At 41.8% G+C, this 27,278-nt stretch overlaps 1 protein-coding gene across 4 annotated transcripts in view; it reads right to left on the reverse strand.

Moving 5' to 3' along the window:
- Nucleotides 1–3,848: 3,848 nt before the first annotated feature.
- The window catches only part of GPAT3 (glycerol-3-phosphate acyltransferase 3), a 63,412-nt gene continuing 39,982 nt past the window's right edge, over nt 3,849–27,278 (reverse strand). For all 4 annotated transcript variants that reach the window (XM_020892891.2, XM_070458200.1, XM_020892895.2 and 1 more), the window contains 9 exons: nt 26,044–26,118; nt 24,996–25,085; nt 22,120–22,213; nt 18,149–18,264; nt 14,837–14,892; nt 13,982–14,067; nt 12,850–12,978; nt 12,205–12,284; nt 3,849–5,134 (listed from right to left, as the gene is read on the reverse strand). In XM_020892891.2, coding sequence (XP_020748550.1) covers nt 5,023–5,134; nt 12,205–12,284; nt 12,850–12,978; nt 13,982–14,067; nt 14,837–14,892; nt 18,149–18,264; nt 22,120–22,213; nt 24,996–25,085; nt 26,044–26,118 — 838 coding nt within the window. In that variant the 3' untranslated portion in view covers nt 3,849–5,022. The remainder of the gene's footprint in view (nt 5,135–12,204; nt 12,285–12,849; nt 12,979–13,981; nt 14,068–14,836; nt 14,893–18,148; nt 18,265–22,119; nt 22,214–24,995; nt 25,086–26,043; nt 26,119–27,278) is intronic.

Raw genomic sequence — 27,278 nt, forward strand, 5'->3', positions numbered from 1 at the left:
GAAGGAGAGAGAGAGAGCTATTTTTTTAAATGTAAGAAAGAGAACTGGGCTTCCCTGGTGGCTCAGTGGTAAAAAACTCACCTGCCAATGCAGACGATTTGGAGTCAATCCCTAATCTGGGAAGATCACCTGGAGAAGGAAATGGTAACCCACTCTGGTATTCTTGCCTGGAAAATCCCATGGACAGAGGAGCCTGGTGGGCTACAATCCCCGGGGTTGCAGAACAGTTGGACACGACTTAGGGACAAAACAACAAACAATAAGAAAGCACAAAATAAGATTAAAAATAAAATTCAAATATGTTACTATACTAAATGTAAATGTTGCTTTCATGTACTGTTTACAGTGCAATTTGTGTAAAATGATACAACCTTTTTGAAAATGTATGGCTGTTTCAAAACTAAAGTTGAAATGTTTATACCCTATCCTAGAGTATGGAAAATTCTTAAAGAGATAGGAATACCAGATCACCTGACCTGCCTCTTGAGAAACCTGTATGCAGGTCAGGAAGCAACAGTTAGAACTGGACATGGAACAACAGACTGGTCCCAAATAGGAAAAGGAGTACATCAAGGCTGTATATTGTCACCCTGCTTATTTAACTTATATGCAGAGTACATCATGAGAAACACTGGGCTGGAGGAAGCACAAGCTGGAATCAAGATTGCCGGGAGAAATATCGATAACCTCAGATATGCAGATGACACCCACCCTTACGGCAGAAAGTGAGGAAGAACTAGAGAGCATCTCGATGATGGTGAAAGAGGAGAGTGAAAAAAGTTGGCTTAAAGCTCAACAGTCAGAAAACTAAGATCATGGCATCCAGTCACATCACGTCATGACAAATAGATGGGGAAACAGCGGAAACAGTGGCTGACTTTAATATTCTGGGCTTCAAAACCACTGCAGATGGTGATTGCAGCCATGAAATTAAGATGCTTACTCCTTGGAAGGAAAGTTATGGCCAACCTAGACAGCATATTTAAAAGCAGAGACGTTACTTTGCCAACAAAGGTGCGTCTAGTCAAGGCTATGGTTTTTCCAGTGGTCATGTATGGATGTGAGAGTCGGACTATACAGAAAGCTGAGGGCTGAAGAATTGATGCTTTTGAACTGTGGTGTTGGAGAAGACTCTTGAGAGTCTCTTGAACTGCAAGGAGATCCAACCAGTCCATCCTCAAGGAGATCAGTCCTGGGTGTTCATTGGAAGGACTGATGTTGAAGCTGAAACTCCAATATTTTGGCCACCTGATGCGAAGAGCTGACTCATTTGAAAAGACCCTGATGCTGGGAAAAATTCAGGGCAAGAGAAGGGGACAACAGAGAATGAGATGGTTGGATGGCATCATCGACTCGATGGACATGGGTTTGGGTGGACTCCGGGAGTTGGTGATGGACAGGGAGGCCTGGGGTGCTGCAGTTCATGGGGTCGCAAAGAGTCAGACACGACTGAGCGACTGAACAGAACTGAACTGAGAGCAATCCTAATTCCTAGTACACATACAACTAGAGAAACTCTTGAGCATGTCTACCAAGAGATACACAAGCATGTCTCAATACACTGAAAAGAACCCTACTGTCCATTGCCTACAGATGGAATAGCTGGTGAGTTTTTCATACCTTCCAGGATACAGTCATTTCCCACTCATTGGCTTGGTAACAAACATGCCAACAACGAAGTATCTGTTTTTATCATTGCCCTTAAAGTGCACCTGCACAAAACGTACACACGTACATTTGTGCGTGCTCTAGAATTTCACAATAAATAAAAAGAAGACAAATGAGAATCAGAGCAGTAATTGGTCAAAGGCTGAAAAGTTGATGAGTGCTACAGTCACAATTAGAAAATGTCTTTATGACTCTTGTCTCATCCTAACCATTACTCCAAAAAATAACATCAAATACCAGTAGCATCTATCCATTGGAACCCAGTATTCAGAAAAAAAACAAAAAAACAAAAAGCAAGCACACAGCTTTTGTCAAGTTCATAATAGGTCACTCAGACCCAGCAAGAAACAGGTTAGGTCTGCAGTACCACACTTTTAAAAGTATCATATTTCAGAAACAGCTACTGAAAGCAACTCTGATGCAGAGGTGGCCCTCATAACCCCGGGACATTATCTGTAGGCACGAGAAACCAACAGTCCTTATTGTGTATTTCCAGGTATCAGTAGATGTCCGAAATGCAGCATGTGCAAATCACCAAGAAGTTGACTAGACCTTAGCAAGTCTGTCTCTGCTAGAAAACTTTCCTCACCACGGTTCTTTGCACCAGGCTGTGATCCAGGACTGTCTCCCTTGTGCTCTGAGGATTATTTGCTGATTCAGACATGGCTGCTCATCAAATCCCAGTATGTGCCAGGATGTTTCAGAAACCCTTGGTGTTCCTGAAACCCAGTGCCTATAGAGGTCACCGAGACAAAGGATAGGAATAAAAATGGGCCGTCACATTTTTTTAGGTGATGGCCCTTCACAAGACTCAACGAATGAATCTGTGTTACATGAAAGAGTCAGATGAAACGGTTTATCTAATGGGATTTTTTTCTACCAATTCCTGCTTACCCTTCATACACCAATAGTTACAGAAGTCCCAGGAATACTAAACTCTGGGCACAATATTTCTAAAAGTGGGTATAAAATAATATAAAGAAAGGCAAGTCAAAAAAAAAAAAAAAAACAGGTATTCTAGGGAACATAAGCTAAATCTGAGCAGTATTTGCTTTCTAAAAACATGCTTTCAGTAATACTGTAATTCCTAAAACAACTTGAAAACTAGTTGTATAAGTCAAAAACTTACAAGACAAAGGTTCTGGTGCTCTGTGATGACCTATAGGGGTGGAATGGTGGGGGGTGGGGGTGGGTTTTACAGGGGAGGGAGGCTCCAGAGGGAAGCTGCTGCTAAGTCGCTTCAGTCGTGTCCGACTCTGTGCGACCCCACAGACGGCAGCCTATGGGATTCTCCAGGCAAGAATACTGGAGTTGGTTGCCATTTCCTTCTCCAGGATATATGTATACATATAGTTGATTCACCTTGTACAGCAGAAGCTAAGACAGCATTGTAAAGCAATTGTATTCTGATTAAAAAAAAAAACAGCATTAGATTTTCTAGTGAATGTGTGATAGCATGATTGCTTTCATGGTGCCCTTGGAAAGATACATATTATCAGTATCCAAACAAAAGGGCTATTAGTTGCTCTACCAACTTTTCTGAGAATTGACCTAATTAATAGAATGAGTTTATTAATTCAAGCTGTATTGAATATGACAAGCAAAAAGAAAAAGGAAATCTTCTGAGAAAAAAAGAGTCACCTCAACATACAGATTCACTGATTTGGGGTCAAAGCTTACCCTCAAGAGAGTTTTTTGGGGGTGTGGGGGCAAAGGTTAAAGCAAGAACAAAGGAAAAAGATGGGGGGAAGTAAGAAGAGAAGGCTAGCTGACCGTGACGGTCACCTGTTCACAAATTTTCCTTTGGGACCAAATCCATAAAGCTTGATGAGAAAAATACACATTGATTGTGCTGGGGCAGGCCTATCTCAGTTAAGAGAGTAGTGCCTGAGTTCATTTGCAAAACAACTGAAGTCTATGTCTTTGCTCAAGACAAGGTCCAAGAGTCAGTCCAGACAACTTAGCTTAAAAAAAAAAAGGAGAAAGAGAGGAAAAAAAACCACAGCGAAACCAACGGTACATGTTTCTCATTTTCCAGCCGTTCCAGTCGAATAAAATCCAACTATGTCACTGAAATGAAAAGACAAACAATCCTTGATTGTAATGTGAAAAAATTTAACTTACTCAAAATCAGAAGAAGGCAAGAGAGCTGAGGTACAGAGAAAATAATGCAACACACGTTTAGAAATATAGAATTTATTTATATTCACCGTAAGACAGTGTCACATTTTGTACATGGTTCCCAGAAGAGAAATAACACTCTGATGGCACTATATTGCTATCAACATTGCTTATGCTGCAGTCGGGAAACATTGATTTTCCCCTTCAAAAGATTTAAGGCTCAGATTCCAAAAGGTAATTTTACCACTTATTTTCATGTTTAAGAAAATGGCAAAGTTCTGAAATAAAGGACAAAGGAGTGATGGGGGAGGAACAGTGCCAAACACTTCACTCACAACACCCCCACCTCTGCGGAAGACACTCAGTGTGATTGGTGGTGGTTGTCAGAGGCTCTTCCTCTTTGAAATGTGTTTGGTGACATGGATCAAACAAATCAGTAGATGCGAGAGGCATCAGGTAGAGATCTTTACTATAGAAACATGGAAAACTAAAAGCTTTATCACCGGTTGCTGGCTAACACAGGTCTATTTGAAAGTCACCTACATATAAACATGAACTCACTGTAACGTAGATTCACTTTTCTTTGGTAAAGTTCACCAAATAGGATGTCTCCTCTAACACGCCAGTAAAAAATATTTAATTTCCTTTCAACTTTCAGATCAAGGGGCCACAAAGCTGTCCTTTCTCCTAAAGACTGTCTTCCATTTTTCTTTTCAACCTTGTAGTAGAACAAAACCGTAACAGCCATTCGAACCTAATGTGCAATCCTTGTTTAAGTGAGTAAGCAAAGTGGGAAGGGAAGGGCGTGTGAAAACGAATCATTAACAAAGTGTGGGGTATTTTCTTGAGAACTGCCCTCTCAATGAGTTCCAAACACAATGAGTTCCCAAAGTGTTTTAGAAGAGCTTTTTCCAGTACAAATATTTCATTCCATCCACAAGGCCACAGTCATTTCACAAAAGGCAGAATCAGTTCAAACTCAGCACACAACTTTACCGTTCATGCGGCTAATGCTTTAACAACAAAAGCCAAAAATGGCACCGGAGGTTCTGCCTCTGGCAAGAGGAGGTAGAGACAACCACCCTGTAGAAAAGGTTAACAATTAAAAAAAAAAAAAAAAGTAAAACAAAACAACGCACTTCCTTCTTCCCCTTGTCAAAAAAAACAAACAAAAAAAAAAAACCCCACCCCGTTCCATTTCTAAGGACTAGCTCTAGAAAGCCTGCATGGCATTCAGTCCAGTTCCGACTCGAGAGATCCATTGCCCACGATCATTTTGCTGTAATTCTTCTGCTGCTCTTCCTTAAAGGTGTCCTTCACCTTGGCTCTCTTCAGCCCTCCATCCCTGAAAACAGAAAGACACATAAATACTCCCAGCAGTGATTTCAAAGGGTTACCTACTCACACATGTTGCACAGTGCCATGGCGCTGAGCAGATGCTCAGAGAGGAGGCAAAGTACAGCGGATCTGGAAGCAGAAAAACCCAGGCTTCAGTCTCTGCTCTACCACTCAATCAGACCTGTGTTACTTGAAGGAACAATCTCTTTGATGTTTGGAAAGAATTAAGCACAATTTCACTGCTCACTTTCTTTTTAGAAGTTAGGGCTGCTATCTTCCATATTTGGATGTGATATTAAAACTCGGACTGTTTACCTATCTTTTTCCCCAAGGAAAGACAAGTACTAGATCTTTTCATCTAAATCAGCCTATGTGTATGTTAGTTGCTCAGTCATGTCCAACTCCTTGCAACCCCATGGACTGTAGCCCACCAGGCTCCTCTGTCCATAGGATTCTCCAGGCAAGAACAGTGGAGTGGGTTGCCATTTCCTTCTCCAGAGGATCTTCCTGACCCAGGTTTCAAACCCAGGTCTGCTTCATTCCAGGTGGATGCTTTACCATCTGAGTTACTGGGCTTCCCTGGTCTCACTATAAATATACATATAAGAAATGATGAAGGTGCTATGTGTGGGGGTGGGGGGGTAAATTCCTCAAAAAGAAATGGGCTCATGATTCAAATCTAATCCTGTGTCTAACAAGTCATGTTTTGATTCAAAGTGCTCTATTGTAAGTATTGATAATCTAAAGAGACTCAAAATAAATCAAACAAACAAAAACATAAATGGCATTCAACAAATCACAGGGCCTATGTAAGCAGCATTCCTTAATTCAGAGCCTGTGAATCTTTGAACTCTCTCCAGGGTAGTAAAAATCAGACCTGCCAAAGTTAAAAGGATTGTGTATGTCTTTCCTTCTTTTGACAATACAAAGAAACAAGTTGGAAGACCTGGAAGAAAACTGGATTATCAGATCCACTCTCTCCTAATCTCACACTTTAGATTTTAATTCCCAGGAGACCACGGACCAAGAAAGTGCTTACTTTATACTCTGCCTGTTTAATTTTAACCCAGCTAAGCATGAATGTTTACCAAGTGCTCTCTAATGATGATGGGAGTTTTCATAGGTTAGCCAGTGAACTCAATGCCATGAAGACAGAACTTGACCTACAAACAGAAGGCAGCCTGAGTCCGCTGTAATGTTCAGGCCTCTAGAGTCAAAACTAAGACGTGGTCCACCACGAAGTCCTCAACTTTAAAAATGGACTTGGGCCCACAAATCTTCCAGGGGGCCAGCTGTAGGAAATTTCCATGAAATAAGGTCAGAAGTTGTCATGAGACCTCCAGAATTGTCCACAAGAGCCTCTCTTATCCACAGGAGATGCTTCTCACTATACACAGCATTTAGGGGTTTCCCTGGTACCACTCAACATCTGCTCAAGGGCAGATGTTGGTTAACTGACTTGTTGCCTGTTTTGGCTGCTCAGGAGAGATGTTGCTAACTGACTTGTTGCCTGTTTTGGCCTGGACCTCAGAAAAGGAGGAATGGCCTTTCCTCTGGCCCTCCCTCCCTTTCTTAGTTCTTCAGTTCAGTTTAGTTCAGTCGCTCAGTCGTGGCCGACTCTTTGCAACCCCATGAACTGCAGCACGCCAGGCCTCCCCATCCATCACCAACTCCCGGAGTCCACCCAAACCCATGTCCATCGAGTCGATGATGCCATCCAACCATCTCATCCTCTGTCGTCCCCTTCTCCTCCCGCCTTCAATCTTTCCCAGCATCAGGGTCATTTCCAATGAGTCAGCTCTTCGCATCAGGTGGCCAAAGTACTGGAGTTTCAGCTTCAACATCAGTCCTTACTATTCAGAATTCACATAAAAGCAATGTGTGCAGTGCTTAGTCGCTCAGTCAAGTCCAGTTCTTTGTGACCCCATGAACTGTAGCCCGCCAGGCTTCTCTGTCTGTGGGGATTCTCCAGGCAAGAATACTGGAGTGGGTTGCCATGCCCTCCTCCAAGGGATCTTCCCAACCCAGAGATCAAACCCAGGTCTCCCGCATTGCAGGCGGATTCTTTACTGTCTGAGCCGCCAGGAGAGCCCAAGAATACTGGAGTGGGTAGCCTATCCCCTCTCCAGGGGATCTTCCCAACCCAGGAATCGAACCAGGGTCTCCTGCATTGTAGGCAGATTCTTTACCAGCTGAGTTACCAGTTCAGTTCAGTCGCTCAGTCGTGTCCGACTCTTTGGGACCCCATGGACTGCAGCACGCCCAGTTTCCCTGTCCATCATCAATTCCCAGAGCTTACTCAAACTCATGTCCATCGAGTCGGTGATGCCATCAAGGATGGTTGGTAAGAAATAAGAAAGGGAGGGAGAGCCAGAGGAAAGGCCATTCCTCCTTTTCTGAGGTCCAGGCCAAAACAGGCAACAAATCAATTAGCGACGTCTGTCCTTGAAAATCCTGAGCATCTCCCTTCTAAAGAAAGTGAAAGTGAAGTCACTCAGTTGGGTCCAACTCTCTACGATCCTATGGACTGTAGCCTATCAGGTTCCTCCATCCATGGAATTTTCCCAGCAAGAGTACTGGAGTGGGTTGCCATTCCCTCTCCAGGGGATCTTCCCAGGGATCGAACCTGGGTCTCCCGTGTTGCAGACAGATGCTTTACCGTCTGAGTCACTGCTCTAAGCACTCCAATAGAGACTTCAAAACTTTATTCAATTCCCCTTTGCAATGGCAGATCTTAGTTCTTACGGAGGGCAGCAGCTGAATATAAAAGCCAGTTTAAGATGGTACAATTGAGGGCTCCCCTGGTGGTCCAGTGGTTAAGAATCCACCTGTCAATGCAGGGGACACAGGTTAGATTCCTGGTCTGGGAGCATCCCAGACCGAGGGGCAACTAAGCCGGGCCCCAAACTACTGCCCATGTGCTACAACTACCGAAGCCTGTGCACCTAGAGCCCAGGCTCTGTGTCAACTACAAACTGGCACTTGCCAAGAGGATTTGCCAGGGACTGAACAACAAGAGCATTTGCCATCTGCCTCTGCGGAGACTGAACCTTGTGCTGCTGCAGCTGTTGACCCTCAACAACCCCTGCGGGCGTTCAGGGTGGAGAGCGAGGCACTCTGTGCTCCACGGAATCCGACGGGACAGGCCTTTAGATAGGTAGATGTTTTCAGGAACTGATTTCGTGATCCCAATCTTTGCATCTCTTCATGTCTAGAAAATCACTAAGTCCCTTCATGATGACATCAGCTCTTCACGACAAGCAGAAAACCTTTTGTAAAGTGCTTCATTCACCAAAATCTTATATATTGACCTTCCCCCACTACCTCTTTGGAGCAGTCTCTCAGAGCAATCTGAGGTGCTATCTCCTAGGCTACAGTCCTCATTTCGCCCTAAATAAAACTTGTAACTCTCCCAGAGTGCATCTTTTTTAATCGACATCTATAACAAGAAAAGCCATAGCAATGAGAAACTCATTCACTGCTACTAGTAGTAGCTCCCACTCACTGCAACTAAAGAAAACCCACCTGCCGCAACGAGCCAGCAGAAAATAAATCAATCAATAAATTTTTTAAAATAGTCACATAATAATTTTTAAAAAGATGATTCAATTAAGTTCTCATTTAATCGAGGGGGGGGAATATCTAGACATGTTAATTCATACCCAACAGATGAATGACAAATACAACTGGAAAGGCAGCGAGCTTATTTTCTTTTAAAAGAAGAGTCTAAATAATTAAAAGTAACTTTTTTATATATAAAACTGCATAGAGCCTGATAAAAGGCAATTTTAAAACTATGAGGATCATTTCTGTCATTCTGTTCAAGCCAGTCTGTCCTTGAGCTCACTCCCTCGGGCTCTCTTTGTTTCGCAAGGCTTTCTTCCTTTCCTTGGTACCTGAGGCTACAGATCTAAAGCTCTAAGCTTTTCATAATGGCTTCAGGGCAGGATTAGGGCTAGCATGTCAAGTAAAGGGAAGGGGGGATAAAGAATAGAAAACAATGGACGAGGAAGAGGAAGCCAGTTATACATATGAACATGGGTCACTAAGACATCTGTAAACTAGAGCATTGGTAAGCCTGTTATTTCCTGATGGCAGTGATAAGGATAGAATAGGATACTTATACAGGTAGTTGTAAGGGTCCCGGTAGGGGACTACAAATAGATACAGAATCCTAGGAAACTTTGGGAGACTGATTGCTCAAGAAAGGTCCGTCTAGTCAAAGCTATGATTTTTCCAGTAGTCATGTACAGATATGAAAGTTGAGTGCCAAAGAACTGATGCTTTTGAATTGTGGTGCTAGAAAAGACTCTTGAGAGTCCCTTGGACTGCAAAGAAATCAAACCAGTCAATCTTAAAGGAAATCAACCCTGAATATGCCCCAATACTTTGGTCACCTGATGCAAAGAGCTGACTCATTGGAAAAAACCCTGATGCTGGGAAAGATTGAGGGCAGGAGAAGAAGCGGGCAACAGAGAATGAGATTGTTGGTTGGCATCACCGACTCAATGGACATGAGTTTGAGCAAATTCTGGGAGTTGGTGATGGACAGGGAAGCCTGGAGTGCTGCAGTTCATGGGATCACAAAGAGTCAGACATGACTGAGGGACTAAACAGCAACCGCTAGTTGTAAAGGTCCCAGTATGGGACTATAGATAGACAGAGAAACTTAGGAAATTTTGGGAGACCACTGTAAGTTAATGATTGCTCAAGAAAACTATGGGATTATCATGGAATGAAGCAGGCTTGCTTTGCTATAAAGTCATAAATAAAAAGCATGAGACATTCCCCAGGTCATTAGGTCAAAGAAAAACATTACCACCCTCTTACTGATTTGAATAAGCTATGATAGTGTCTGACCCTGCAAGGTCTGACCCTTGTAGGGTCAGGCACTCTCCTACCCAATACAAAGGAGGAGCTAGTGATATAAGCTTGACCTCTACTCAAAGAAGACAGTCTTTTCCTCTCCCTCATTTTCCTTTGATTATAAAATTGTAGACCACTTAATTTGTGAGGCAGGCAACCTGTCCATTTGCATTTCCTCAACTTTCCTATAGTAACAAATCTACTTCTTGCCTGTCACTTTGCCTCTTACTGAATTTCTTCTGCACTGGGACACAAAGTACCTGAGCCTCAAGTAACCCCAGACATCAGGTGAGTGATTCTAGTTAAAACACCGTGGGTTCAAGCCCCCATCTAGGTTTAGGCAGGGTTCAAGTCCTGGCCACGTGGACTGAAGTCCCACTCTGAGTCACCTGGTTTCAGCAGGATGTGTGAAATTTAGTTTCACATATTCCAGTTTAGAGAGTGTAATAAGAATGTTAGTCCTAAACTATCTTAACCACAGTTCAGGCAGTTGCCCTAAATCAAGAACTCACAGCCCCAGAGCGGTCAGCCAGGCATTTAATTAGAAGGCCATCCTCCAGAGATGCCACTATAAGGCTTTCACTGTCTTGATCTCCCATCAACTTTGCAAGCTTTGTTAATTAGCATAGTGAATTTAGAAATGGGTTATCACTGCAGAAGTTAGTGGCTTGTTAATTAGCAAGACAGATGCCAGAAACAGACTTTCCTGGGTGAAATTAAGTTGTGTTCAAGATACGTGAGTTGATGAAATTATTTTAGAGACATCCCCCACCCTTGCATTAAATGGTATATAAGAATCCAAGCAGCCCTTATTCATAGGCTTAATTCCTAAGCAGTCCTGGGTACCTCTGCCGGTTCAAAAGGTTTTGGCTGCCTAGCTCATAGCCAGACTTGCCTAGCCACTTCCTGCTCCACGACACTCCCAAAATTGCCTCTAGTGAACTTCTCAAGTCAAGTGTTTTCAAAACACCAAATAGATAGATAGCAGGGACTTTATTAAACGCACAGGACTTAACGAATGGACTGTTTTTGTGCTAAATATGCTAATACAATGTCTGTGTATATGTACAAATTTTATCTCCCCTTATAACCTAGTGATATTCAACCCTCACTGACACAGGCAAAATGTTTGCATGTGCCCCCCAAAATTCACGTCCTGAAGCCCTGACCCTCAATAATACAGTATTTGGAGATGGAGATTTGGGGAGTCCATTAGGTATAGATGAGGTCATCAGGGATGGGCCATCAAGACAGGAACAGTGCCCATGTAAGAAGACACACCAAAGAGCTTCCAGCCTTTGGAACTGTGACAAAATAAATTTCTGTTGTTTAAGCCACCCAGTCTATGGGAGCTTGTTCTGGCAGCCTGATCAGATTAATACTCTCACCTATATTCTATCCTTCTTAAAAAAAACACAAAACTAAAGCCATAGATATCCATACTTATAATATTCCACTTACTTCCTGTCAAGTTTTGAAGTTTTCTTTAATATAATTACAGCTGGAGATAAATAAGAACAAGTTTGTAGGTTGCCCCCCTGCCTTCAAAGATCCATTTCCCTCAAATCCAATCCCAGTTTCTTCTTCAGTGAAAGATCCCTAAATTTTAGCAAGACATATGGCCAAGCAGGAGCTTCCCTGGCAGCTCTGACAGTAAGGAGTCTGCCTGCAATGCAGGAGACCTGGGTTTGATCCCTGGGTCAGGAGGATCCCCTGGAGAAAGAAATGGCAACCCCATTACATGGACAGAGAAGCCTGGCAAAACCCAGTTCATGGGGCTGCCATGAGTCGGACGTGACTGAGCCACTAACAGGGCCAAGCAGAACAAATCCGAGCGTCCTCTACAACAAGGTGTCATCACGTGACTTAGCTCGAGTCAACAACAGAAGTGGAAGTGGCATGTCCAACTTCCAGCTTGTGCTCTTAAAGACATGAATGCATTCTTCTTGTTTTAGTTCTTCCCTGCTAGTCATGTTACTGTACGCACTGGGCAGAGCCGTCTTGGACAACACTGAGGATGGGAGATCAACACAAAATGAGCTGTTGTACCAGTCTAGGCTGCCTGTGATGAAGTATGAGAGATACATTCAATCTTATTTAAGCCATCATTATGCTGTATCAACCACTGTCAATGTCAGCTAAACCTCCAACTAGAAAGCATAATAAATAATCTATTTTTTAAAGTAATAATACTTCTGAAAAATTTCTTACCAAGGAAGCTCAGTCAACCCTCCTTGCACAGCAATAGCAGACTTAACCCTGTTAGCAAACTGGACTGCATCTTCTCCCTCCTGAAATAAAAAATGACCAGCACATCCTGAAGACAGTTCTCAACGCTTTCAAATATCGACACAATCATTTAGATTTGTTTTAAAGTATAATATTCACATTTTTAAGTCAAATATGCTCTATTCTGAATTATATTTAGAATTATATTTAGATTTGTTTTAAAGTATAATATTCACATTTTTAAGTCAAATATGCTCTATTCTGAATTATAGCAAATACCATTTGTTCCATCAAGAAAATGCAGTGTTCTTTTTGTTTAATAACTTTATCACATATATATATTTATTATGCTCTTTACTAGACTTATGCAAGATACAACATTCTACAGTATCTGTAGGTTCAATAAACCAATAACAATGGTAAAAACTATTATGGAAAAGAGTCTCTTGATCTAAAACCAGTGTGATTTTGAAGAGCACTAGATACATTTTTGTTAAATGACTCATTTGCTGAGAAGGCAGAAAGTCCAAATTCAACTGATATGAGGAAAGGAGACACCCACACGTGCAGGTAAAGGTTTTCTCGCCTTCATCTGATTAGATAAAGCACCTCTTATCTATGCAATACCTCTCTGGTCATGGGGGGCATGTACCACACGTCACAGACAATGGCCCAGCTGGTCATCACTCGAAGCAGGTAGCTCACCATGTTGTATTTACTACTGTTCCAAAACGCATCACCAAACTGAGGATTATACTGAGAAAAGAAAATGCATTCTAGTTAGGAATTAAATGGCAGCATCTCTTCTACATGTCAGTAGATAACAGGCCAAACATCCATCAGACCTGGCCCCCTCCAAAAAAACAAACAGACTATGGTTACCAGAGGGTAAAGGAGGGGAGGGATAGACTGGGAGACTGAAATCAACATAAACACAGGACCATATGTATAAAATAGATGACTAACAAGGACCTGTCACACGGCACAGGGAAGCCTACTCAATACTCTGTAACAGCCTATATGGGAAAAGAAGCTAAAAGACTGGATACATGTGTATGTATAACTGAGTGGATTCACTTTGCGAAACACCTGAAAACAAACACAGCACTGTAAATCAACTATATTCCAACGAAACTTTTAGCAAAAGAAAAGAAACAAAATAAAGAATAAACCAGGCCAGGTAACTCGCCTGACGAGAGCCTCAGAGTGCTTAGCCTGGAGGGTTATAGACATGATTCTTAAATATCCGTCTACCCACTCCACTGGGAGGTGGGTCAAAGCAGGAATAGTATCTGATACTGATATCACAGTGTCCTCAGTACCCAGACACTGGCTTTGCACATAGTATCCCCCTACTGCTACATATCTGTATCTGTATCAGTAGAAAGAGATCTAGCAAACGGGACAAACGTAAACAATTGGTGGATATGAATAAAGAGCACACGCTCAGTGGTGCCCGACTCTTTGTGACCCCATGGACTGTGCAGCCCGTGAGCCTCCACTGTCCATGGAATTCTCCAGGCAAGAATCCTGGAGGGGGTTGCCACTTCCTTCCCCAGGGGATCTTCCCAACTCAGGGATCAAACTCGGGTCTCCTGCATTGCAGGCAGATTCTTTACCGTCTGAGCAACCAGAGAAGCAAAGAGCACACAAGTATTCCTTATTCTTACAAATCTTAAGTTTGAAATTATATCAAAATAAAGTGACCAAGTCACTGTCTTTGGCGGGGAGGGGTGTGAGAGTGGATAATCTGTCTTACCTTAATGGCAACTGGATGGATGGTTCCTCCAATTTCAAAGCTTCCTTTTTTAAACATCATGACTGAAGTATTGTTGATACAAGTTCCTATAAGGACATCGGCAGGGAGTGAAATTTTTTAAAGCAGTCAATTTAAAAAGGAAATATTTTGTTATAAAATAATTTAAAATATTCAGGTCACATCAAAGTTACAGACTTTTTTAAAAATTACAGATATTTTAAATACTATCACTTTACAAATTAACTCCTGTCTAAGCAGTAGTAATTCAACAGTTCTAAGCAGGTTTGACAACAAATTTTACTTTATTGTTAACTACTTTAGAGATACAGTTTCTTCACAACAAATGGCGACTTCAATATATTTTAAAATAAGGACCTTTATAAAGTTATGGACAATACCTATCTTAGTTCATTAAAAGTGAAGTTGTTAGTCACTCAGTCATGTCCAACCCTTTGGGGCCCCATGGACTGTAGCCAGCCAGGCTCCTCTGTCCATGGAATTCTCCAGCCAAGAATACTGGAGTGGGTTGCCATTTCCTTCTCCAGAGGATCTTCCCAGCCCAAGGATCGAACCCGAGTCTCCTGCGTTGCAGGCAGATTTTTCACCATCTGAGCCACCAGGGAAGCCCATCAAACTTTATTTCCCAGAAACAACTTCTGAGATCCAAAAGGTACCATGACTTCCATCAAACCTCATAAGAAAGCAGGGAATTACTGGCTGAGAGAGGCCATAACATTCCTAAAGGACAGCAGAAATCTGGACTAAGAATGCCAGCTCCAGAACAATCCAGCTCCCCATATACTTCGGGTACCTGTTGTCATCAACCATAACTTGGTAAGCAATCCCACTTCTCACCTTCAGGAAATATTAATATGGGTAATTCTTTCTTATGAGCAATATGTTCTTTTAGTCTGTGAAGAAAAATAAAGGATCTAAATTATACCTTCAAAAGTAGAGAGGTGGGAATCCTCTTTGATATCCTTTCTTTTAGGTTCAATTAAATCATGTACATTTTTTAAAATTGGTATACAGTTGCTTTACAATATTGTGTTAATTTCTGCTGTACCACAACGTGAATCAGCTATAAGTATACATATAACTCCTCCCTCTTGAGCCTCGCTCCCACCCTACGCCCATCCCACCCTACCCCCATCCCACCCCTCTATGTCATCACAGCTCTGAGCTGAGCTCCTTGTGCTATACATCAGCTTCCCACTAGCTATCTATTTTACACATGGAAGTGTGCATACATCAATCCCAATCTCTCTTTGGTATTCTTTACTCTCCACTAACACAAGTATAATTGTAAAGCAATAAGGAGAAGAGAAAGGAAATAAACTCAAGTTGGCCGCTTTCTAAACAAGTGTAAGAGTTGGCATAGCTGAGATAGATTACAACTGCCAGGATGCACACCACTGCTCAATAATCACAGACGGGAAACAGTTCTCTAACCTTAAAGACATTTCAATAGGCACGTACCATTTCACTCTTAAAAGCATAGCCCACCATCATATTTACAGAAGCAATGACTCGAGTGCCTCCAGTTAAAGGTCTCAGGCAAAAAGCTGCTTCAAACAAAGGTTTCTGGTAGCTTAACTCCACTCCAAGACCCAGAAGTTCCCGTCCTGTTCCATAAAGAGCACTAGCTCTGTCTGCCTCTCAGTTCAATTCAGTCGCTCAGTCATGTCCAACTCTTTGCAACCCCATGGACTACAGCACACCAGGCTTCCCTGTCTATCACCAACTCCGAGAGCTTGCTCAAACTCATGTCCATTGAGTTGGTGATGCCATCCAACCATCTCATCCGCTGTCATCTCCTTCTTCTCCTGCCTTCAATCTTTCCCAGCATCAGGGTCTTTCCCAATGAGATAACTCTTTGCATCAAATGTCCAAAGTATTGGGAGTTTCAGCTTCAGCATCAGTCCTTCCAATGAACAGTCAGGTCTGATTTCCTGTAGGATTGACTGGTTTGATCTACTTGTAATCCAAGGGACTCTCCAACACCACAGTTCAAAAGCATCAATTCTTCGGGGCTCAGCTTTATGGTCCAACTCTCACATCCATACATGACTACTGGAAAAAATATAGCTTTAACTAGATGGACCTTTGTCGGCAAATAATGACTCTGCTTTTTAATATGATGTCTAGGTTGGTTGTGGCTAAGCTGCTAAAGAATCCACCTTCAATGCAGGAGACCTGGGTTCGATCCCTGGATTTGGAAGATACCCTGAAGACGAGAAAGGCTACCCACTCCAGTATTCTGGCATGGAGAATTCCATGGACTATACAGTCCATGGGGTTGCAAAGAGTCAGACACTTTTCATGATGAAAGTGAGCAACTTTCACTTTCTTTATTCACTTTCTAGGTTGGTCATAGCTTTTCTTCCAAGAAGCAAGCATCTTTTAATTTCATGGCTGCAGTCACAATCTGCAGTGATTTGGGAGCTCTAGAAAATAAAGTTTCTCACTGTTGACATTGTTTCCTCATCTACTTGCCATGAAGTGATGGGACCAGATGTCATGATCTTAGTTTTTTGAAAGTTGAGCTTTAAGCCAACTTTTTCACTCTCCTCTTTCACTTTCATCAAGAGGCTCTTTATTTCTTCTTCGCTTTCTGCCATAAGTGTGGTGTCATCTGCATATCTGAGGTTATTGCTATTTCTCCCAGCAATCTTGATTCCAGCTTGTGCTTCATCCAGCCAGGCATTTCACATGATGTACTCTGCATATAAGTTAAATAAGCAGAGTGACAATATACAGCCCTGACATACTCCTTTCCCAATTTGGAACCAGTCCGTTGTTCCATATCCCATTCTAACCATTGCTTCTTGACCCGCATACAGATTTCTCAGGAGGCAGGTCAGGTGGTCTGGTATTCCTATCTCTTGAAAAATTTTCCACAGTTTGTTGTGATCACACAGTCAAAGGCTCTGGCATAATCAATAAAGCAGGAGTAGACGTTTTTCTGGAACTCTCTTGCTTTTTTAGTGATCCAGTGGTTGTTGGCAATTTGATCTCTGGTTTCTCTGCCTTTTCTAAATCCAGCTTGAACATCTGGAAGTTCATGGTTCACATATTATTGAAGCTTGGCTTGGAGAATTTTGAGCATTACTTTGCTAGCATGTGAGATGAGTGCAATTGTGCAGCAGTTTGAACATTCTTTAGTGTTGCCCTTCTTTGGGATTGGAATGAAAACTGACCTTTTCCAGTCTTGTGGCCACTGCTGAATTTTCCAAATTTGCTGGCATATTGAGTGCAGCACTTTCACAGTATCATCTTTTAGAATTTGAAATAGCCCAGCTGGGATTCCATCACCTCCACTAGCTTTGTTCTTAGTGATGCTTCCTAAGGCCCACTTGACTTCACACTCCAGGATGTCTGGCTCTAGGTGAGTAATCACACCATTCATGGTTATCTGGGTCATTAAGAGCTTTTTTGTATAGTTCTTCTGTGTATTGCCACCTCTTCTTAATATCTTCTGTTTCTGTTAGGTCCATACCATTTCTGTCCTTTATTGCGCCCATCTTTGCATGAAATGTTTCCTTGGTATCTCTAATTTTCTTAAAGAAATCTCTAGTCTTTCCCATCCTATTATTTTCCTCTATTTCTTTGCACTGATCACTGAGGAAGGCTTTCTTATCTCTCCTTGCTATTCTTTGGAACTCTGCATTCAGATGGTTTTATCTTTCCTTTTCTCCTTTGACGTCAGCTTCTCTTCTTTTCTCAGCTATTTTGTAAGGCCTCTTCAGACAACCATTTTGCCTTTTTGCCTGTCAATCTCTAGATGCGTGTAAGTGATAACATCCAGCAAATACTTACGCAACCATCTATTTATTCAGCCAACCGTTACCAATTATTTACATTCAAGGTAGTAATTTTCAGTTTTAGAAATTCAGTGATTGGAATACCTAAGTCAGGGCAATGTAAATGTATGGGTCTTCTAACCACATCATCTATACCACCATGACTACAGAACTCAAAAATTTTTAAGTCCAGTTAAGACAGGTGACTCACCAGAAATGGCCAACCACAAACAGAGGTCCATATATTTGAGTTTTAACCCTTATTTTTAGTGTAAACTTTTAGTACCGCTGGCTCTGCCCTCTTTGACGGGAAGGCCAAGATTTTATGCCAACCCAATGGATACCAAGTAATGTCACTGCTTACCTCTTAATAACCAGGTGACGATCCTTCATTTCTGAGCGTTCAAACCAGACATGTGGACAAGCCTTGACCATGGCTCTCTGAATAATTCCCATCAATCCACCATGAACCTGGCCAACCTACAAGGACAATGAGAAAATGGAAAAAAATGTAAAGGCATAGCTGTCCAAAGAAAGCCTTCTTTTCTTTAACGTGAGTTCCTACTCCCCCTCAGAGAAAAGACTGGCCTCCTGCTGACTGAAGTTCTTAGTCTCTTCAAAGGTCATGTACGCATGCTCAGTCACTCAGCAGTGTCCCACTCCATTGCGACCCCATGGACCGTAGCCCGCCAGGCTCCTCTGTCCATGGGATTCTCCAGGCAAGAATACAGGAGTGGGTTGCCATTTCTTCCACCAGGGAATCCTCCAGACCCAGGAATTGAACCCGCATCTCCTGCTGCCTCCTGCTTTGGCAGGTAGGTGCTTTACCACCTGGGAAGCCCCTGCTCAAAGGACATGACTGGCCAAATATAAGCACAAAATGTTCTTGAGTAGCACCTTTCAATTTTAAGTTATGTTGCGGTACTGGCTTTATGCTAGCTCTTAGAAGTAGAGATTTTCCAACTAAGTCAAAGTAAGTGAAATACAAATTAAAACTACACTGAAATATGATTTCAGACCCAACAGACTGGCAAAGATTCAAAAGCATGACAATGTACCAAGTCTGTGGGAAATAGGCATTCTCCTACAGTGCTTGGGATGGGGAGCTTATAACACTCACAGAAGGAAATCTGGCAATCTCTATTAAAATTACATATACATTAGCTTCCCTGGAGCTCAGATGGTAAAGAAACTGCCTCCAAAGCAGGACACCAGGGTTCAGTCCCTGGGTCTGGAAGATCCCCTGGAGAAGGGAATGGTAACCCACTCCAGATTTCTTGCCTGGAGCATCCCATGGACAGAGAAGCCTAGGGGCTACAACCAATGGGATTGCAAAGAATCAGACACAGCTGAGTGACTAACACCTTTACTTCACTTTACATAAACGTTTATCCTTAAACTCAATAATTCACTTCTAGGAATTTACCCTGAAGATATACCCCAAACAAAATGGAAATACACAATGTTTAAATTGCAGCATTATTCATAATTGTGAGATACTGGAAAATTAAATTTGAAAAATAGACTTGGCTTAGAGAGGATAGGAATGGGGAGGAGGACAAAATAGGTGAAGGAGATTAAAGAGTACCAACTCTAGTCACAAAATAAGTAAGTCATGGGATGTAATGTACCACACAGGGAATATAGTCAATAACGTTCCACTAACTTTGTATGGTGAACAGACAAATAGTAAACATATAGTGGTGATCAATTCACAATGTATATAAGTGATGAATCACCATATTGTACACCTGAAACTAACATAATATTGTATTCAACTACAATTAAAAAATTAAAAGTAAAAATTAAATCCAACAGGATTTTGCCTTCTATTACTCAACCCATCAAAGTTTGCAGTTCTATTTCTAAGTCTTGGCTAATACTGTAAATTATACAATTGTATATTGAAGCTGTAATGACAATTATGTATGATCAAGAAGCATGAAAAACGCTAAGAAGATTCTGAGGCCTTCAATCACATTTAAATGAGTTATCCTCAAATCTTTGTTGACTAAGACACATAATGAATATTGTCTCAGAAACACAAAATCATGATTAGGCAAGTTGGTTCAGAAATTTACAAAGATAGTATTGTAGGAAAACAGCTGCTTTCTCAGCTAAACATCTCAGCCCTAACCTCTTTGGATTACAGGGAAGGTCACAATGCATGTGAAAGGTCACAAAAGATTACAGTGGATGTGAAAGTGCTTGTCCACTTAAATGCAAGGAATTACTATATACACCCAGAGTTGGGTGGGATCTATCAAGGACAGTTAACATGAGGGTCTCTGGATGGGCTTTTCCGGAATCCATAAACATCTTGGAACTACATAAAAATATTTGTTGGTATAAAGCATGCCTTGTTTTTCTGAAAGAAAGGATACATAAATATTAACTGATTGCTAACCTAAAAAATGTCAAGAACTACCAATTCCCATAAGTCTTTTCGGAGAGGTTGTTAAAGCTTCCTTAGAGTCAGAAAGAGCTTCACAACTTAAGAGAAATCTATAACTTGTTAAAAGGTAGTTGTCCAAGAGTTATATATCTGAGCTTGTGTTTTAGACAATATCTGCCAATAAGATAGCCGTTTTTACAAAGGTGTTCAAACCCCCCTCAATGAATGTATAACCCACAGGCAATCAAACTACCAGGACTCCACGGTGGCCTGCAGACATTTCAATCAACAATGGCTCCCTTCAAATGCCTTCCCAGGAAAGCACAGCAGACCATGACTATCAATCACAGGAGTAGGAGACTAATAGGTACAAAACTACCATGTAGAAAATAAATAAGCTACAAGGACATACTGTACAACACAGGGAATATGGCCAATACTTTACAACTATAGATGGAGTATAACCTTTAAAAAACTATGAATCACTATAGTGTAAACCTGAAACTTACATAATATTGTACATCAATGATATCTCTAAATAAATAAATAAAATAAAGGTTCCCTTCAAATGCTTTCGCAGAAAAACAAACCAGACCCCAACTATCAGTTACTGGAGCTGACAGTAAACTAAAAAAAATCCATCTGTTCTCTATGAAGCCCAAGCCAGTAACATGAGATATGAAAAGAAATTCCCCTCCCCAGAATCCCAGGCTTCCCTGGAGGCTCAGGTGGTAAAGAATCCTCCTGCAATTCAGGAGACCTGAGTTTGATCCCTGAGTTGGGAAGATCCCTTGGAGGAGGGCATGGCAACCCACTCCAGTACTCTTGCCTGGAGAATTCTGTGGACAGAGGAGCCTGGCGGGCTACAGTCCATGAGGTCGCAGAGTCGGACACGACAGAGCGACCAACCACACCTCGGGATCCCCATGCCATCATTCTATTTCACACACCAGCGTGGGGCATATTTACCACCATGCAGGACAGAACACCTTTAGAGATTCTCCAAATTTAACCTAACACACACAGGAAAGAGATGAAGGAAATCTTGACAAGTTCTTCAGGGTGACAGAAAAGACCCACTGACTTGAAACATCTTCGATTTGAAAAAAATGCAAGAAATGCCACAAAAAGATCTTTAGAGATGTTTGATTTTAGTAGGCTTCGTTTTTTCCTTGGGAGCTGTCAGCAAGAACTGAGAAAGGCAATATGGTATAAATATTAGCCTTTCTTGCTTGATCTTCACTAAAGAGCCAGGTTTTTCTTTTTCTTCTTTTTTAATTGCATATGACTCCCTGAAGGGAGAAAGAACTAATTGGCTGGTGAGGGATTTGTACAGCTCTAAAGAGGATGGCTTTAACATCTTAAAGTGTCATTAAACACTGCAGGGATTCTAGAAGCAAGATGGAATCAACTTTATAAAGTATAGTCATGCTCAAGTGTGTCTACATTTCAACACATTAATTTCTTACTACCTTAAATATAATGACTATTTTCTTTCTTTTTCTTGCACTATATATTCCTCATGTAATTATATATTAATATAAATAATGTAAATATATTATTAATGTATGTAAATATATTAGTAATTTATGGGTTTCCCTAGTGGCTCAGGCAGTAAAGAATCAGCCTACAATTCGGGAGACCTGGGTTCTACCCCTGGGTTGGGAAGACTCCCTGGAAGAAGGCATGGCAACCCACTCCAGTATTCTTGCCTGGAGAATCCCCATGTACAGAGGGGCCTGACAGGTTACAGTCCATGGGGTCACAAAGAGTCGGACATGACTGAAGCGACTAGGTATTAATAATTTACAGACTTACTTATATAGTATAATCCAGTCACTTTCTAATATAAAACTAACTTTCTAATTTGTGCCAAAATAAAAAGTCTGAACAATCCACAGAACATGCAAGTACTTGAAATACCAGTGAGCTGTTCTTACCATAGTATAGCACCCATCCGTGGTCAAGATCAAAACATCGATTGGGGATGTATGGTTGGCAACACAAATGCCTCCCTTCTGGGGCCTGTACTGCCTGCAATTACATACAATGGTTAATACTAAACATTGAAAAATGACCACTATTTTACAAAAGAGCAACTTCCACAATAGCTCAGACGATAAAGAATCCACCTTCGATGCAAGAGACCCGGGTGTGATCCCTGGGTCAGGAAGATCCCCTGAAGAAGGGCATGGCTACCCACTCCAGTATTCTTGCCTGGAGAATTCCATGGACAGAGGAGCCTGGTGGGCTACAGTCCGTGGCGTCACAGAGTCGGACACAACTCTATTTTTTATAATAATTTTTTCTCCATGTGTACCTTTGTGAATTTGTGAATTTATAAAAAAAACACAAAAAATATTAGGCTGAATATTTAAGACTGAATCCCTAAGAGCATGATGAATGTCACAAAGAGTCATGTTAGATGGACCATAGTCCATCAGCCAAATTTTATCAACTGAGATCCTGATTGCCACTGAGCAGCTAACTCACAATACACCTGGAGAAATTCATGCTATTTTGTGTCTTAAAGAACACTGAAAAAAATAAATAAACTTTCAAATATGTGGGCTCATCTTTAAAGGGCTGTCTCTAGGCAGTACAATGGGAGGGGGTAAGAGTATACGAGGAGGGGGGCCCATGATTTTCCCTTTACACATACTTATATCGATTTTCTGTATTGATCATATTGTCCTTTTAGAATGAAAACACTTTTAAACATTAGACTGAATTATCAATACAAAAGATTCCATCACTTTAATAAACTTTGTGACATGTAAGCTTTCCTTGTTTTATCCTAAGTATTTTTGTATTATCTCCATCTTCATAAATATCACTTTCAGTTGCTTCAGAGTGATCCAGAGTAAATGTACTGTAGTTTCCTTCACCTTATCTCCCTAAAGCAGAAGTTGGCAAACTTTTCCTTGGAAGCCCAGACAGTAAATACTCTAGGGTTTGCAAGCCAGCCAATCCCGGTCAAAACTCTGGACTCTGCTGTTTTGGCACAGTGGCAGCTACAGATTATACATAAATGAATGAGCATGGCTGTGTTCCAATAAGACTTAATTTACAAAAACCAGAGGATGGACCACGTTCGGCCTACAGGCTCATAGTTTGGTGTGCCGACCTCTGTCCCAAAGTTTAAGCAGTATTTGACACTACTGAAGCAAAGTAGTTTTCTTTGAGCCAAACAAGAGAAGAAAGGGAACAAAATGCATAACAACTTCAGCAAGTTTTCCTTAAAATTAGAAGCAATTCTACAATAAGCTGTGACCTCCTCTCTATGTAATTAAAGCACCTTTTCCGAAGAAGGGGCTTCCCTGATGGCTCAGATGGTAAAGAATCTGCCTGCAATGCAGGAGACCAGGGTTTGATCCCTGGGCCATGAAGATCCCCTGGAGAAGGGCATGGCAACTCACTCCAGTATTCTTGCCTGGAGATTTCCATGACAGATGAGCCTGGTGGGTCACAGTCCATGGGAACGCAGAGTCAAGACACGACTGAGTGACTAATATTTCATTTTATTTCTGAAGAAGGTGTTTCCTTTGATCACACTTCTACCAAAACATTTTCTTCTCATTCTTGCCCCAAAACTTACAGCCCAATCACAAAAGTCATGCAATTTTAGACATTTAAGAGGGCTTTTAAGTTGGTAACACATTTGGCAAAGCCAAATGATGACATGTTTTCCTTCTACAAATTAGCCAGAAAGATCCAGTCACACGGATACAGAGAACAAACCAATGGTTATAAGTGTAAGGAGGGGGAGGGCAATACGGGGGTGAGGGAGTGGCGGGTACAAATTCTTAGGTGTAAGATAAGCTCAAGGATGTAATGTACAAGGGGAATATAGCCAACATTTTGTAATAACTGTAAGTAGAAAGTAAACTTTAAAAGATAAAATCTTTTTTAATTAAAAAAAAAGATCTAGTCAGTAGAAAAGAGATGTTTGTCCTAGAATTTTTAAACTAATGATACTAAGTATAAAAAAACTGAATTTACAGAAAAGCAATTCAAAAATAATCAAAACAAACTTCAGGTGGTTAATGACTTCATTTACCACCTTTCTCCCCCCTGATGAAGCAAAAAGCTAGGTTCTATTTTCAGCTCAGTGCTGGGATTTTAGAAGCTGGCAAGGCTGAGACTAGAAACCAGCCTCAGAATTCCAAGTCTAGTCCTCTTTCCACCATTCTATATCCCTATCACCCTCACCATTTAAAAAAAAAATTTTTACTTAACCCCATTCCAAACCTAACTCTGACATTTACTAGGCACGTGACCCTAAACAACCAATCCTGGAGCTTCCACTTCTTCACCTGTAAAACGGTATAATAGCACCTTCTCTTAGAGATGACCTAGGAGAAAGAATCACAGGCCAGGCCTGCACACCATGAATGCCCAATTATTAGGTGTCATGACATGTTTATGGTCATGTTCCTTCTGCAAATAGATTGCTTTTTCGGGTGGGCTGGTGCTCGCTGTGCTGGGTCTTTGTTACAGCGCTCGGGCTTCTCTAGTTGTGGTGTGCGGGCTTGGTTGCCCTGCGGGATGGGATGTGAGATCTTAGTTCAGAGACTGAAGCTACGCCCATGCATTAGAAGGTGGATTCTTAACCACTGGACCACCAGGGAAGTCCCTGGATGCTTCTGAAAGTGCTCAGGTGCATTTTTATGTCTCTGACGCTCTACACGGTAGAGATGAACACTCCGATGAACACTCTGGAAGTACTCTTACTTCCCTTGTTTTCCCCCACCCACTCCTGTCAATCACACTGGCCTGACCTGGGAAAGCAGGTATGAAAGCGGTACACACTCACCTGTTATGATAGTGAATGGTTCCGGAGAGGGCACGGACACAGATGCGGCAGCAAGTCAGGTGGACCACTTCACTCAGCAGGTTTTTGAGGCTAAAGGAGACAAAACATTTTATTGTGCAGCTCTGGGCTCTCCTATGAAACAACACAATCAAAGCTCCAGGGTGTTCCTTCCCAGCAACATACTATGTGCTGAAATACGAGCACAGTTCAATTCTCAAGGTCCCACTGAGGCTGCTGCTGCTAAGTCGCTTCAGTCATGTCCAATTCTGTGTGACCCCATAGACAGCAGCCCACCAGGCTCCCCCGTCCCTGGGATTCTCCAGGCAAGAACACTGGAGCGGGCTGCCATTTCCTCCTCCAATGCATGAAAGTGAAAAGTGAAAGTGAAGTCGCTCAGTCATGTCTGATTCTTAGTGACCCCATGGACTGCAGCCCACCAGGCTCCCCCGTCCAAGGGATTTTCCAGGCAAGAGTACTGGAGTGGGATGCCATTGCCTTCTCCGCCCACTGAGGCATTTAGGACAAAACTCTACTGGAAAATGGTTCCCATCATGACAAATCCTTGACCAAGATAAGCTGAGGCATCTATGGTCTTGGCCTCACAAGCTTGACGATCCTACAAGAGTCTTTTATGTTCCTTGAATCGCTCAGTCCATTTCCTCCCTCCTCTTCATTTTCTCTTTTGTAAGAGCACCTTCAGTCAATTTAAATGAAAGCATGATGGAAAATCACTTAGAGACTCTGAAGATGAAATGAGCAGCATTTTAATACATGTGCTAAGGCCATAAATTTGAGGCACTACACAGGAATCACACAAATATTCTCTTTGTGGACACAGCTAAGAAAAGGAACAATCCAGGACTTCCCTGGTGGTCCAGTGGTTAAGACACCACATTTCCAAGGCAGGGGAACAGGTTCAATCCCTGGTCAGGGAACTAAGATCCCCCATGCCATGCAGCATGGCCAGAAAACTTTTTTTAAAAAAATTTAAAAAGAAAGCAAAGGGACAATCCTATTAAATGGCTGGGAGGAAAAAAAAACATTTCACCTGCTTCTCGGCAGCTGTCCAACCAGGGTGGTTCCTATAACAAACAAACTGATCCCAATGAAAGCCAAGGTAAGCCTGAAAGAGAAAAGAAAAGGTAATGCAAAAGCTAGTTGAACAGCAGGGGGAAAAGAGAAGGAACATAAAATTCATGAATAACAAAACCACAAGTAAGCTGTGGAGTATCCACACTACAAAATATGATGCATTCAAAGAATCATGCAAATCTATAGATTCTGACACAGAAGAATGGTTCGTGGTACATTTTGAGAGGAAAAAAAGCAGCATAACTTTCAAAATACTGTGTAGGGTTTGACACCATTTTCAAAATAACAGCAAGCACATAACCAGCTTACAGATGTATAGAGCAGACCTGGAAATTTGTTCACAAAACTGCCACATTCAGTCTATGCAATTATCAAAGGGTTGATCTGGCTAGTGAAGAGAATAAAATCTTGCTCTTCTGCTTTTCCGAAGTATTTTTTAATTAAAAAAATATATATTCATATTTAAATTTTAAATGTTTTTATTAGCATATAATTGTTTTACAATGTTCTGTTCATTTCTGCTCTATAACAAAGTGAATCAGCTATAAGTACACATGTATCCCCCCTTTCTCTTGAGCCTTCCTCCCCCTAGGGGTCATCACAAAGCACTGAGCTGAGTTCCCTGTTCTTCCCGCTAGTATCTAGTTTACACATGGAGTACATATGTCACTCATATTAACTTCTTGTACAATATACAAAGCTTCCCTGGGGGCTCAGATGGTAAAGAATCTGCCTGCAATGCAGGAGGCCCAGGTGCAAGCCCTGAGTCAGGAAGATCCCCTCGAGAAGGGAATGGCCACCCCGTCCAGTCTTATTGTCTGGACAATCCCGGTGGACAGAGAGGAGCCTGGTGGGCTACAGTCCAGGGGTGGCAAAGAGTCGGACAGGACTGAGTGACTAACACTTTCACTTTTTTTTCCTTTCACATAATGTAGAAAGGAGTCATTTTGGGTTGAAAGTGGTTATTCTGGTGTGGCCTGGTGTGGCCTGGTGAGGCTATAAAAGAAAATACCTTGCAAAGTTCTAAAAATAACTTGTTTTCCTGTATTTTCTAAGTTCAGTTCAGTTCAGTCACTCAGTGTTATCCGACTCTGCGACCCCATGGACCACAGCAGGCCAGGCCTCCCTGTCCATCACCAACTCGCGGAGTTTACTCAAACTCACGTCCATTGAGTCGGTGATGCCATTCAA

The sequence above is a fragment of the Odocoileus virginianus genome, chromosome 29 (assembly GCF_023699985.2).
Source record: "Odocoileus virginianus isolate 20LAN1187 ecotype Illinois chromosome 29, Ovbor_1.2, whole genome shotgun sequence".
NCBI lineage: Eukaryota > Metazoa > Chordata > Mammalia > Artiodactyla > Cervidae > Odocoileus > Odocoileus virginianus.